Here is a 15145-nt window from a genome sequence, read left to right as displayed (position 1 = left end):
TTGTTTTCATTATTTTGTAAATAAAGTAAATGGTGACTAGAATTTTGAAGGAATAGATCTAGCATGTAGCATGCAACTTACATGCTAGTTCATTTGGGTGAGTGACTGGCTCATTCACCTGAAATTTTACAAACCATGATGCAAATGTCTTAGTTTTTTAGGTAGGACAATTATTATTGTGACACAAAAATACCAGTTTACACACAATGGGAAGTATGTTATTGCCTAAAATCTTTTTTGCAAGTATTAATTGTCTTTTTGCTATGAATCAGAATTATTGACTGTAACATATGAGTCAAGGAGAGCGTGGGGAAGGCAATGACCTCGCCATCGTATAATCACACTCTGTATCTCCAAAGGGTGGGATTATTTCTCATTTTCTGCCTTACTTGTTTTTTTCCAAAACAACTACTTTCTCACACAAATAAATGATGATATTTCATAATAATAATAATGTATTTTTTTGGCTTTTACTTCAGAGTTACTAAAATCCTCTTTCAAGTTGCAAATGATGTGAAGCTCAGTTAAAACAGTCATCAACAGGGTCTTTTGTGACAGTTACAGCATATATCTTTTTAAACACACCAATATGACCGTAAACATATAAAAAGGCCTGCTGTCTCGAGCTCCGAGGAGTAACAGTTTTCAAACTTTACATAGGCTGTTGGCAGCCAAGTATGCAGTGTGACTTTAATTGATTTCCGGTTGTACAGGAACAAGCTAACATTAATGAGACAATAATTTTAAATCATAACTTTGTTGAAGGAGCCATGCTTTATGTAACTATTCAGCCATTGTTACCTGTAGGTTAAAAGCAACAAAAGGAGTCAATCTAGCTACCTACCATATGATTCAGCTGTCTCTCCACAGTTACAGACAAAGAAAACACATGTTGTCCTAGCACTGATTAACTATGTCCAGCCATGCCACAGTGCCCAGGCAAAACGTGTGTGTGGTTTTTCCTCTCCAGGAAGGCATCATTCAAAACCTTAGCTAATACCTCAATTTTAGTAATGTGCCTGGCTATTACTCTGCTTTTATTATTATGATTTTTTTTATAAATATGACACCATCAAACAAATGTGCAAAATGTCATATTAGTACCAGTGGCTCATTTATGGTACGTGAAAGGTTTCAGTCTTCATAGTAGTTACACCCAACACCATCTATGATTCACTTTCATACTGTGCTGAGCTTCAGATGAACATTCTCAGAAATTTCTTTATCAGATTAAGTCTTTGGTTTGATAATATTATGATATATGTTAGTTATGAGTGCTGGTCTGCTTTTTATGTCATCCTTGTCATCCATCTTATGTTATACGTACAGGGTAGAAGAATTTCTTAATTTCATTTATTGTGTGGTTCCCAGTTTTGATGATAATCTCCTTTCTAGTCTTCTTCGTACTGACAAGTTTCTGCTTATGCAGGTTATTCATAATTTCATGTACTACTCATTATTTTAGCCTTTCTTTGTTTACTTCGAGTCTATATTTTATGCTCATTAGTATGTTCATTCCATTCAAAAGACTTTTATTTCTGTCATTGCTTCTTCATTGTAAAGGATGAACATTAGGGGATGAAGACTGCCTCCTTGCATTATGCCCTCTTTAATCCAAGCACTTCTCATGTGGTCTTCATTTCATATAGCTCAATCTTTGTTCATGTTTATATTGTATACATGTTGAGTACCCAGAATTGCCCAAGTATATATTTATTTCAGTTCTGTTAGTTTTAATGTTCTCCTCCCTTTGTCCACCTCCTCTTTCCTTTCTGTGTCCATCTCCTCCTTCGTTCAAAACCCCTGAACTACGTGTCACACAATTATTTAATTTGGTTGGTACATTGAGGAGCATATGTTGATACTGCCTGCTAAATGTATTTCAAGTGGAGTTAGTACAAAAGCAGCAATAAATATAAATGTCATGGTATCATGCATGATGTGATAGTTTTTTTTGGCCAAACAAGCAAAAGTGTAGTGACCAGTAAACTTTTTTCCTTCCATCATTTTGTTGAGATTTTCAATGAGAAAAAATTTCATAAAGGTTTGGAATTGTTGAGTAAAGTTTGTTCTCAAACAGCGGATAGTGCACATTGTAGCTACACATTACACAACATCTACATTATGAAAGAAACAGTGTGGAAGTATGGAATAAACACATAGAAGTTTGTATAAGCATTGCATTTGTTACTTTTAATTGTATCACGTAGCCCATATCGACTAAAAAAAGCATTTTCACAAATATGATAAAGATCTTAGGTTAAGGAGTAAACAGAAATTTCAGAGAGTAAATAGTTTTCCTTAATTCATGCAATATTCTTCAAATCAATAACTATATTGTACTGCACACTTTCTGAAGTAGCCTATGTTCTTCCTCAGGGTTCAAGCTACCTCGTTACCAAATTTCATCGCAATCACTTCAGCAGGAATAATAAATTTATTTAAATGTCATGCATCATGAGGCAGTGTATCATGCCTCTCAATGTTTATGACATCATATATCCTGAACCATGTGTCGTGGACACGGTTGACAGCAAAGAAGTAATAAATAGAAATGTCTTGCCTGATACAAAAATGAACAGTGAAAATGTAGTAAGCAATACACTTTTTTCCTTTCATCATTATGTGGGGTCAGCCATAAAATGTTTCTTTAAGGTTTGAAATGATGTGTAAAGTTGGTTGCAAGTAACTTAATGCTCTCATTCACAAATACTGAAAGAATAAAATGTGGGTATTCACTCATCATAGCCTACACTTCTTTTTCCCTCCCACCCCTTTCATAAGTTAGTGGTTCTTACCACAACAGTGATCCTTCCCAGACGGTAAGTGATAAATGTACCAAGCTTGGTTGAAATCAGTCCAGTGGTTTGGAGATGTGAAACATACACTATGTGATCAAAACTATCTGGACACCCCCAAAAACATACATTTTTTTCATAGTAGGTGCATTGTGCTACCACCTACTGCCAGGTACTCCATATCAGTGATCTCAGTAGTCATTAGACATTGTGAGAGAGCAGAATGGGGCACTCCACGGAACTCACAGACTTTGAACATGGTCAGGTGATTGGGTGTCACTTGGGTCATACGTCCATGTAAGAGGTTTCCACACTCCTTAACATCCTTAGGTCCACTGTTTCCGATGTGATAATGAAGTGGAAACATGAAGAGACACATACAGCACAAAAGCATACAGGTCGACCTCGTCTGTTGACTGACAGAGACTGCCAACAATTGAAGAGAGTCGTAATGTGTAATGTGCAGACGTCTATCCAGACCATCACATACATATTCCAAGCTGCATCAGGATCCAGTGCAAGTACTATGACAGTTAGGCAGGAGGTGAGAAAACTTGGATTTCATGGTCAAGCAGCTGCTCATGAGCCACACATCACACCGGTAAATGCCAATGACACCTCGCTTGGTGTAAGGAACGTAAACATTGGACGAATGAACAGTGGAAAAATGTTGTGTGGAATGACAACTCACAGTACACAATGTGGCGATCCAATGGCAGGGTGTGGGTGTGGCGAATGCCCGGTGAACATCATCTGTTAGCATGTGTAGTGCCAACAGTAAAATTCGGAGGCGGTGGTGTTATGGTGTGGTCATGTTTTGTATGGAGAGGACTTGCACCCCTTGTTGTTTTGCATGTCACTATCGCAGCACAGGCCTACATTCATGTTTTAAGCACCTTCTTGCTTCCCACTGTTGAAGAGCAATTTGGGGATGGCAATTGCATCTTTCAACACGATCGAGCACCTGTTCATAATACACGGCCTGTGGCAGAGTGGTTACACGACAATAACATCCCTGTAATGGAATGGCCTGCACAGAGTCCTGACCTGAATCCTATAGAACACCTTTGGGATGTTTTGGAATGCCGACTTCATACCAGGCCTCACTGACCGACACCAATACCTCTCCTCAGTGCAGCACTCTGTGAAGTATGGGCTGCCATTCCCCTAAAAACCTTCCAGCACTTGATCGAACGTATGCCTGCGAGAGTGGAAGCTATCATGAAAGCTAAGGATGGGCCAACACCATATTGAATTCAAACATTACCAATGGAGGGCGCCACGAACTTGTAACTCATTTTCAGCCAGGTGTCACATAGTGTACATACATACATTTTTATGAAGTGTATGAATATCTCCTCCTCCTCCCCCCCCCCCCTCCCCTGCAGTCTGATTTTGAAGAAATATAGGCTGTACTTTACCCCCTAGCTCCACTGAAGCTACTAGTGAAAACCCATAAAAATCTGTCCAGTAGTTTTGGAGATTAACATGTTCAGACAGATAGACTAGAAAGTTTTAATGAAACTTTTTCTTTCCATGGTCTGATTTTGGTGATTAAATCTTTTTCAGTGCCCCAAACTATGCTCAAGTTGCTACAAAAACCACATGAAAATATGTCTCGTATTTGTAGATTAGCACATTCGGAGGCAGACAGACACATCAGTTTTACAGATTTATTAGTAATATAGATTACCCATTTTCCCTATAGCTTATACCTACTTTCCTGAGAATTTCAAACATTTTTATGTTGTTGAAAACGTTAGTAGTTTGACAAATCCTATGAAATTGGCTTGCCGCCTTCATTATCAAGTGCATTGTTGGAATGAATTGGTGTGCCCATTGTCTGACATGATGGTTCAGGGAAGCCCTTCAGTGGTGAGGAACTGGAGGGGCACATTAATTGTGGCATCTGTTGTGGTGGACGTCATGTTGACCACAAATGGGTAGTTAAGAGTATAAGCTAACAAACCACATAGGACCTGGAAAGGTTTCCGTAAAGTCCGAATGAATGCAGTTCCAGGGACAGTGGAGGAAGGCAGGGCAGTCGGGTGAAAGATTGGGGTGGTGCAGCCTGATAGTGCTGGGCGCAAGTGGAACAGCTGCGTATTATGGCTTCCACATCCTAGTTTAACTCTGGCCAGTAAGCGTGTCACTTCGCTGCGCCTTTCATTTGTGACGTTCCCCAGTGGCCACAATGGAGGAACTGTAAAACTGGAGGTCCTGGAGCTGTCTTGGAACAAAACGAGGAGCTGTAAAGGAAAACCTATGCCAGGTTTGTCGCCATTCCATGTCTATGTGGAAACAGGAAATTTCCTGCTGGTGAAAGGCCGCGTCTGGTCCTGCAGATAGGTGAGGTAGATTTTCTGCATTTGCATGATGTGCTGTGGGCTTATATTTAATGGTATAAATACAGAAGCTGAGGAAAAGTGCCCAATGCTGGAACCATTGCACTTTGCATTTCAGAATACTGGAGCAGAATCTGAACAGTGGTACCAGCAGTTTGTGATCAGTAATTAAAGTGATCTTAGTCCCAAACAGGTTGACATGGAACTTCTTAACTGCATATACAATCCCTAAATCCATTTCTCTATCTGCGAGTATATCCTTCAAGCAGGGGTCAGTATCTTTGATGCATAGGCAATTGGTTGCTTCATGTCATCATCATTCCTATGTGCCAGCACTGTACCAATGCTATATGGAGAAGTATCCATGGCCAAAACCAGTGGGTGCAATGGGGAAAAGGAAGGAAGGCGGGGTGCCAAATGCAGCTTATGGTTCATCTGCATGGAAGTGCAGTCCCATACAGCCATCCACTCGTACTAAACATCTACCTTTCTCAACTGGTTTAGTGGATGGATTATATGAGTTACTTGTGGAAGGAACTTAGAATAATAATAATTATAATAATTCATTTACCCCAAAAAAAGCCTGTGCCACCTGTAACTTTTGGGAGTGGGTAGAGATTTGATAGTGGTGATATTGCAATCACTGGGCTGGACCCCATCTTTGTTGTGCAAGTGCCCAAGCTACTGCTCTTGACTCCAGGAAAAACTAGCATTTACATAAGCAGCACTTTAGCCTCGGATCACATAATGTAGCAAATAAGGTGCACAGCTTTTTTAGATATTCCCAACACCTAAAATCTTAACATTGAGTCATCGAGATAGTTAGTGCAACTGGAAATGGAAATGGTTAGCTGTTCCAAATATGCGATAGGGTAAATTGCGACATGTGTCTGGGCAGCCTTCGCAGAGATAGCCATTTGGTTTCTTTACCAATATCAGGAGTGGTGCCAGTGCGTGTTGTAACTGGTCCAATCATCCCAACATCATGAAGTCTTTTGAGTACCTGCTTAACAGCTATCTGTCACGAGACAGGAATGGATTGTGCATGGCAAAAACAGGCACCACATCTGGACCCAAGGAGATATAACCCTGGAAACCTGTGGTGCACCCCAGGCCAGGTTCGAAAAGAAGTGAGAAAGTGGCACAAAGGTCGTCAAGTTCCTGGAAGGGAACTATATCAGAGACAAACTAACCTTGTCACTGATGGAGAATCCAAGTAATGAGAAGGCACCCTGACTGAAAATTTTGACAGCCAAGTAACTTGTCGATGACAAACAGCATTATCAGTCTTATGACCTTCTTGTAGACTGCAGAGATGGAATTGACCCTGGAGGTAAACTCAAGTATCACCAAAACTACAAACATATAGAGGGCAGCGCTAATGCGGGTAAATCTAGATGAGCATACGTTTGGAAGTTTAGCCAAATAAACAAAGCCCCCATGTCCACCTGGAAAAAGTCCTCTGTTTGCAATTGCGAGGATGATAAACAGCTTGGTGGCAAAAGGATTGCCCAAGGAAACAGTTGCCTGAAGTTAATGCACCATTCCTTCACAGCCGCAGGAAACTGGTTTCGACTGTCCTGACAGTTTATGACAGACAGTTCAGAGTTGTCACAACAGGTGCAGTGCATCCGGCAATACAAATACTCTGCATGTGTCTGAGCTATGAAGCAGTCTATGCATGACGGAAGAAACCCATTGCCCACACCAGCAGGATGTGAACACTTGTTCAGAGGTCATCAACACATGTGATGAATTATGGCGACACCATTGTGTAAGTGCTTTATGAGGATTTTGTGGTTTCTGGACTGCTGCCACCTGTGATCAAACGATGAAGTGCTTATTTGCTGCATGCAATTTTTTTGAAAGTGCATGATTGTCAAAATATTGTCCAATGAAGTATTTATCCAGCTCAAGGGCTGATGTGTGCGCTTCTGGATCAAAAGCAAGGTGGGCCACTATGTCTCCAATTAGAGCCTGCATACGAGGTTTTGCATGCTGGCTTTGCACGAGTGAAATCGCATCTAGGAATCAGTCCTCCTAGATCAGTTCTCCTGGTTGCAATATAACTGACCAGATTGCTTGTGATTTTGATGAAATTCGCATCGTGAGGCAACCACATGGAATTGTTGCAAGTAATAATTCGAAAGCAGTGAGCACATCTTCTTGAATGTGAGTGTGATTGAATTTGAAAGGGGAGTCAATTTCTTCAATAAGAAAGGAGGAGTGACCATAAGAGAGCGTCATCAAAGACCTAAAAGTCAGTGATGTACTGTTTCAGCCATTTCTCCACCTGCGCTAAAATGGTTCAAATGGCTCTAAGCACTGTGGGACTTAACATCTGAGGTCATCAGTCCACTAGACTTAAAACTACTTAAACCTTACTAACCTAAGGACATCACACACATCCATTCCCAAGGCAGGATTCGAACCTGCGACCGTAGCAGCAGTGTGGTTCCGGACTGAAGGGCGTAGAACCGCTCGGCCACAGAGGCCATCTCTCCACCTGGGAACTGACAACTGCTTGTGTGGGGGGGAGCCCTGTTTCTGCTGTAGATCCTTCAAAAGCTGAAGTGCCTGAGGGAGCATCTCAATTTGCTGCTGCTGTTGTTGAAATTGCTCTTACAGTTGCTGCTGCTGAAGCAGTTGTTGCTGTTGGTGTTCCACAAGTTGCCAGTATTGTGACCATAATCTGACAAAGATTGTGAACAATGGAAAGAACTCACTCAGGCTGGCAACCAGCGTTGAGTTGTGACTAGCAGATTGTCAACTGCAGTCAGAATACAACAGTGAAAACTGGACAAGTGAAGCCAGCTTGAGAACCAAACAAGTTCCCAAGTTAATCAAATAGAATAACCAAGATTTAACAAAGCAGAAAAACACGATGATGTGCATAGTTGCACAAGTAGCAGCTCCACCTAGCAGGCTTTGTCGAGTTCCATACACTTTGCCGGGCCTTCAACCTCACCCGTCCAAGATGTCAGAGTCCTCCTCTGTTCTCAAGTTTATCTTCTTCATGTGTCTCTGGCAGGATTTCTTCTTTTGCTTCTGCTGCCCTTCTCCCAGTACTTCTGTTCAGGCTGCTTCTTCTGCTTCGGCTTAGACCTATTCTTCAGTCTAGCCCTCATACTGAAGCTCTTGTTCCAGAATTACTTCTGCTTCTCCTTCTGGTAGTGCTTCTGGCATTTCCTCCATGGATTCAGCATCCTCTGGTGGCTCTTGTTGCTCCGAAATATCTTCTAGTTCCAATTCTTCCCTAGATCCTGTTCCTGCACTTCAATTTTTTTTCTTTCCCATTGTTGTTCACCTTTGTATATTGTCTTCAATTCCATAGAGGCATGGCCCTGTCTGCCCTCCCCCTATTTTTACCTTTGCTTGCTCCCTTCCTTGCCACAGTGGCCAATTTGAAGACCCACCACTGAAGGTGGCAGGATGCCACATGTGCTGATAGGTCTCGTGTATCAACTGTGGTATCAGGAAACTTCTGTGTTTTATCTTCAAGAACTTTGACTTTTCCTCCTAAGTCATCAGGTTTTGCCCACAAATTGCAATTTTGGCTGAACATTCCTTTTTTGGAGCACTTATTCTTTTTGTTGACCGTCATTGAATCCCTTTAGTTCATGCTTTGCCCTTTCTTGCGCTGTTCTTGTTTCTTGCCCATAAATCCGATTATCAAACCAGTTCATTTCTCATATTCTTACATCAGTGGCTTCTGGGCTTCCTATATTTACTATATTTTAATAACAGTTATGGGCAGATATTGTATTGGTAAAGAGTTGTACATAACACAGTTAGGAAAAAATAAACTTTCTCAGTGTAAACTGTTGATTAAATGAGGAGGTAAAGATCTAACAACCTTAGTGTTGGACATATCATTACAGTGCTACAAGAAATTTATATGAAATATGGACTGATAACTAATATTATACTATAGTGTTGAAATCTCATTATTTTCTTTCAAATATTAATTCATAATATTTCTGATGCAGTGCGTATAATACCTTAAGACTTGGCACCTTAGTTGACACTCACTTCTTGTACTACAGCCCAAATTGCTTCTATGTAGTTCACCATATATGAATCATGTTTGTGATTACCCACCTCATCAGTTTTACTGTTATCACATTGGATGGTTTCTCCAAAAAAGATAAAATGGATAAAACTGCTGAAATTGCTACGTAGTGGTTGAGAACAGTTGAGATGTTGAATTATTGGTACAGTTTCTCCATCAGCAGTGACAGTTTTAGCAGGAGTATTTTTTTCTGTCTTGTTTCATTATATGATAGCTTTAAATTGGACTATTTTTACTCACAGTTCCAGTAATATTATGATGTCAGAAAAGAATCATTACTTTCAATTTCTTTTCTTAGCAATGGTGCCATGAAAATTTTCTCAATGTGCGAAATCTTCAGTATGCAAGTGATGTGTACACACAACTTCTGGAGCTTTGTAAACGATGCAAAGTTCCTCTGTCATCTTGTGGACAAGATATTGACAAGATAAGAAAATGCCTTGTTACGGGATTGTTCATGAATGTAGCTGAACTTCAAAGAGAAAGACAATACATCACTGTAAGTATTTCACTTTCTAAAATTCTGTAATTCAGTATGTTATACCTTCAGAATAAGCTTAATGTTTAAAAGCTTCACTTCAATGACCTCTATCAGACAAATGTCATTTACAATTACTGACAGTAAATTAGTGGACATGTTGCAAATGGTACTACCAATATTGGCAACACATGCTAATTACATTTCATTCACATTCTTTTACTCTTTCCTTATAGAACTTATCCCAGCTGTTTAATACATTAACAGCTTATTTGGTCAAATATAATCCAACGATTATGCGCCTAGTGGTTCTTGGTTCTATAGGTTATACATCTACGTTACTTTACTCTCATTTTTAAAGCTCATTCAGTGTGGGTGAAAAGTGACAGTGTATTGTATAAGGGGCATTCAAATGAAACCTGGTCAATAGTGTAAAGTAGCGGCAAGGATTTTACTAACTCAAAAATGTAGTTATACACCATACACATACTCATAAATAGTCGCCAAAACTGTTGGCACATTTATCCCATTCCAACACTAGCCAGTCGATTCTATACTTCTCAGATCCAGGACTGGACCCAGTCACACACTTCATTGTCTGTTGCGAATCGATGTCCACAAATAGCTTGTTTTAGAGGTACAAACACATGAAAGTCACATGGTGAAAGGTCAGGACTGTACGGTGGATGTTCCAGCATTTCCCATCGAAACTGCTGCAATGTCGCCTTCACCGCACTGGCCGTGTGTGGGTCGGCTTTATCATGCAGGAGGATAATGCCATTGGACAACATACCTCAGCATTTCGACTTGATGGCTCGTCTAAGATTCTGTAAAGTGGCTTGATAACACTGGGCATTGATGGTGGTTCCCCGTTCCAGGAACTCCACAAGCAGTGAGCCCTTGTGGTCAAAAAAGGAGGACATCATGACCTTACCAGATCTGGTGTGCATGGCCTTGATTTCTTTGGAGGTGGTGAAGTCCCACATTTCCACTGCTTGCTCTGAAGCTCACTTTCCAGTTGAAAATGGTGACACCATGTTTCATCACCTGCGACAGTATGCGACAGAAAGCCGTATTCCTCCTCATGATAACGTTGCAGATGACTCAAAGACAGCACCATTCGAGTATTGCACTGTTCAGTGGTCAGTTGGTGGGGAACACACTTCGCACAGATATTTCCAAACTTAAAGTGTTGATACATTATGGTGTGGACGGTTCCAACTCTAATACCCAGTAACTGATGGATCTCGTCCACAGTGATTATGCCGTTGTCCAAGTCTAAAGCATTCACTTCTGCAACCATTTCCGGTGTGATGACATGATGAGCCTGTCCAGTGACTCGTGCTCTTCAAGGAATCGTTTGTGCCATTCCATAACCCTTGAACGACTCAGACTGTACTCATTGCACATAGCCTTCATCTGTCAATACATTTCATGCCTCCAGCTCCCTCCACTGCCAAAAATCGAATCACTCTTTGTTGTTCCTGCTTACTCGCCTACATGTTTGGTAGTGGACTACAACTTGTGTGACCACCTTCTCTTCAGCGTGAAACCACAGTGGTACTATGCAACATCCAACAGTGCACACACATCAGTCTCTCTACAAATAGATGGCACCACCATATCCACAGTTACATGGTGCCACCATACGTGTAAGGCAACGGTAGACACACTGATCAGGTTTCATTTGAATGAACCTCATACTTCGTGAATTGAACAATCCCCTGTATATCCCAGACTACAATAACAACTCAGTGACTCTTAAGGTGGTAATAGCACATGTATGTATGTTACCTACTTCATTACTTTTTTTCTAATGTTACGCTATCTGTATGTTCATCAGTCTGTATAGTAGATATTTAATCCCTGTGCATGAACATGAAAAAGTACTTTTAATTGTATCAATTTCATTGTGTGTTTCTCACTTGCATTAATCCAGGCCATTTACTTGATATGATTAGTGTATAATTTCACTCAGTTGACACTGTACATTACTTTATTTTTTGCTTGCTGCTGAAAAATATGTTGTGGAAATGAAATAACATGTTAAGGAATTGTTAAGAAAAAAGTCAAAATGCATAAACCCTCTGTTGTAAAAAAATGTGGGACCTAGTGCACTAATAAGGTGGAAAAAAATAAAAATTTACAAAGATTATCTTCAAAATTATTCCAAGCAAGGTACTCTCCATTTTTTAAATTTATTTATCTCACCAGTTCCCAGTTATGGGCACAGATTTCTGATTTTACATTTCATTCTTGGTGACATGTGATATTGTGATCAGATTTTTTATAACTGTAAACTATGAAGATTACGAAGGGAGAAACAGCATTAGCACTTCGTCTGTGTGTGTGTGTGTGTGTGTGTGTGTGTGTGTGTGTTCATTTGTTTCAGTTCTGAATTTTTATTAGTTTTCGTACACATTTTTGAGAAATATATTTTTAATAATTGATTCTTTTATAGGTGGACACAAGGCAAGCTGTCACAATACACCCATCATCAGTATTGTTTGGATCGTATCCTCCATTTGTGTTGTTCACTGAAGTAGTGCAAACAGGACGCTGCTATCTGAGACAGATTTCAACAATAGAACCAGAGTGGTTATTAGAGATTGTTCCTAATTATATTCGTAACCATAAACTTTCATTTTCATCTGTTTCATAGCAGTTGTAGCAGAATGTGTATGTGAAAGACACGAATGTACAAATGATGTAGGAAAGTCTTCGTGTGCATTCAGCAAGTAACAATTGCCAGTTTAAGAGGCTGGATGATCTCTTGTAATGGAAAACAGGTAGATGACATGCTATAATGCATAATGTGTGGTTTTGTATCCACATTTTTTTATGGAGGGCTTACTAACTGACAAAACTGGTTTCATAATTGTCACCAAAAATCAGCATAAAGTACAGTTATATTCTTTCTATTTTATACTGAATTTATATAAGTTTCTGAAATATATTTATTTTATTGAACAATTATATTTTTTTAATGTAACTTCTTCTCTATCTCTATTTTTAAAAATAAATTGTACAAACAACTACTTGAATAAAAATGTGTTGTCTTTATTATAGAACCATGCTTATGACAATATGCACCATTTCTCTGTGTGTAGGCAATACAAACACAATGAAGATAGCCACTTATGATATAGTAGAGATTTTAAGTAGTAAATGGACATGAGGGCAAGAACTAGGACATAGTATCTCAGCTTGCCTTTTCCCTTTAACAGACACAACTACATCGTCCTACAGTGGCCCAGTCATGATAAATGATATTGAGTGGAGAAGGTAAGATAAGCAAAGAAGGACAGACACAAATGGAATGACAATAAGTGAAAATAATAATAATTATAATTATAATACAACACCAAAGAGTGTGCCCTGGTACTCACATGTTGCACACAGTGATACGGGAACAGAGCTAGTGAAGAGACCAAAGTGAAGTGATGTACAAAGGAGTAACTCAGAGAAACATAAAAATCATGCGCTTATACAATGAAGAGCCAAAGAAACTGGTACACCTGCCTAACATCGTGTAGTATCTAGACATATCTGGAGTCCCTTATCACTCTCAACTGCACACACCTCACACCATTACAGAGCCTCCACCAGCTTGAAGAGCCCCTGGTGATGTACAGGGTCCATGGATTCATGAGCCTGTCTTCATACCCGTACATGTCCATCCGCTCGATACAATTTGAAACGAGACTCCTCCGACTAGGCAACAAGTTTCTAGTCACCAACAGTTCAATGTCAGTGATGAAGGGTGCTAGTGAGGCGTAAAGCTTTGTGTTGTGCAGTCATCAAGGGTATATGAGTGGGTCTTCAGCTCCAAAAGCCCATATCAATGATGTTTCGTTGAATGGTGATGGCCCATCATTGAAATCTACAATAATTTGCGGGAGGGTTGCACTTCTGTCTCGTTGAACGATTCTCTTCAGTCGTCATTGGTCCCGTTCTTGCAAGATCTTTTTTTCCGGCCACAACAATGTCAGAGGTTTGATGTTTTACCAAATTCCTGATATTCACAGTACACTTGTGAGATGGTCATACGGAAAAATCCCCACTTCATCACTACCTCGGAGATGCTGTTTCCCATTGTTCATGTGCCCACTATAACACCACATTCAGACTCACTTAAATCTTGATAATCTGCCATTGTAGCAGCAGTTACCGATCTAACAACGGTGCCAGATACTTGTTATCTTATATAGGTGTTGCTGACAGCAGTGCCATATTCTGCCTGTTTCATATCTCTGTATTTGAATACGCATTCCTATACCAGTTTCTTTGGCAGTTCAGTGTAGGTATTGTATCTCAATCTTGTAATGATTTAGTTAATGTCCACATCAAAGTAGTCCACTTCTCTAACTACTCTCTGTTTACTATTTTTCTTCTATGATTGGAATTTTTTCTTTGCGGGGGCTAAAAGTGCTCTTGTCAAATTTCTGTCAATCTTGATCATGTTTGCAAACCATTTCATTGTGCTTCTGAGTTTGGGACATTGTCGTAAGACAGTAGGGAAAGTAGTTGGGTGGGGAATTGTTCTTCTAAATGTAATTCAAAAGTGTTGAATGACCTAGTGCACTGTTGTTATGCTACTTCCTAATCTGATTTTGACATACCAGATCTCTTCCTGAATATGAATTCTTGCAGGCACATTAAAATCTTTAGTACAGTTCTTTGCACCATATGGGAACGGAAACGAATTGGTGATTACTAGTGCCTTTCCAGTCACAGAACATAAAATATCAGTACTTGGTTAAAGTAGCATGTGCATACTTAATTTGGTCAGTGAAACACTTTCCTGCTGTTAAAAGTGCATTTTGCTTTCCATTTTGTAATCATAATTTTTTTTTTTTTTTTTTTTTTTGTCTCGAAATTTGCATTTCCAAGCCTTTTCTGACTCACAGAAACTTGCTTCTTTTTCTGTTCATCCACCAACATTAGAGACACGAATTATGCAGTGAACAGGTCAAATGAAATTTCTCTGTTGTTGTATGATATGACACAACATTTATACTCACTTTATTGGTTACTTCTCAGGCCATTAATGTTGCTCACTGTACACAAACTATCCACATGACAATGATCTGTTCCTGTCAAAGACTGTCCATGTCATGTGAATTCATTAACTAATGTTCCACCTTTTCAAACACTTGAATGAATCACAACACTCGATATAGATTACACATTCATCAGTGTATGATTGTTTAAGCAAGTGACATATATCTTTCTGCAAATTTTTTTATCTTGGTTACAGTCAAATTTCACACACACAGTGTTTTAATTCCATCATGATATTCATTGAAATTATATGTGTACTCATTTGGATACCTACAGCTAAACCAAGTGAGGTGAAGCAGTGGTTAGCACACTGGACTTGCATTCAGGAGGACAACGGTTCAATCCCGCATCCGGCCATCCTGATTTAGGTTTTCCATGATTTCCAGGC

General features: G+C 39.7%; 1 protein-coding gene across 2 annotated transcripts in view; it reads left to right on the top strand.

Annotated features, from left to right (window-relative positions):
- The window catches only part of LOC124777737 (ATP-dependent RNA helicase DHX33), a 133600-nt gene extending 120836 nt beyond the window's left edge, over positions 1–12764 (top strand). For both annotated transcript variants that reach the window (XM_047253237.1, XM_047253238.1), the window contains 2 exons: positions 9514–9714; positions 12155–12764. In XM_047253237.1, the coding sequence (XP_047109193.1) occupies positions 9514–9714; positions 12155–12355 (402 nt within the window). In that variant the 3' untranslated portion in view covers positions 12356–12764. The remainder of the gene's footprint in view (positions 1–9513; positions 9715–12154) is intronic.
- The last annotated feature ends 2381 nt before the right edge of the window (positions 12765–15145 follow it).

Source organism: Schistocerca piceifrons, chromosome 2 (assembly GCF_021461385.2).
Source record: "Schistocerca piceifrons isolate TAMUIC-IGC-003096 chromosome 2, iqSchPice1.1, whole genome shotgun sequence".
Lineage (NCBI taxonomy): Eukaryota > Metazoa > Arthropoda > Insecta > Orthoptera > Acrididae > Schistocerca > Schistocerca piceifrons.
This window is presented reverse-complemented; position numbering and strand designations above follow the sequence as displayed.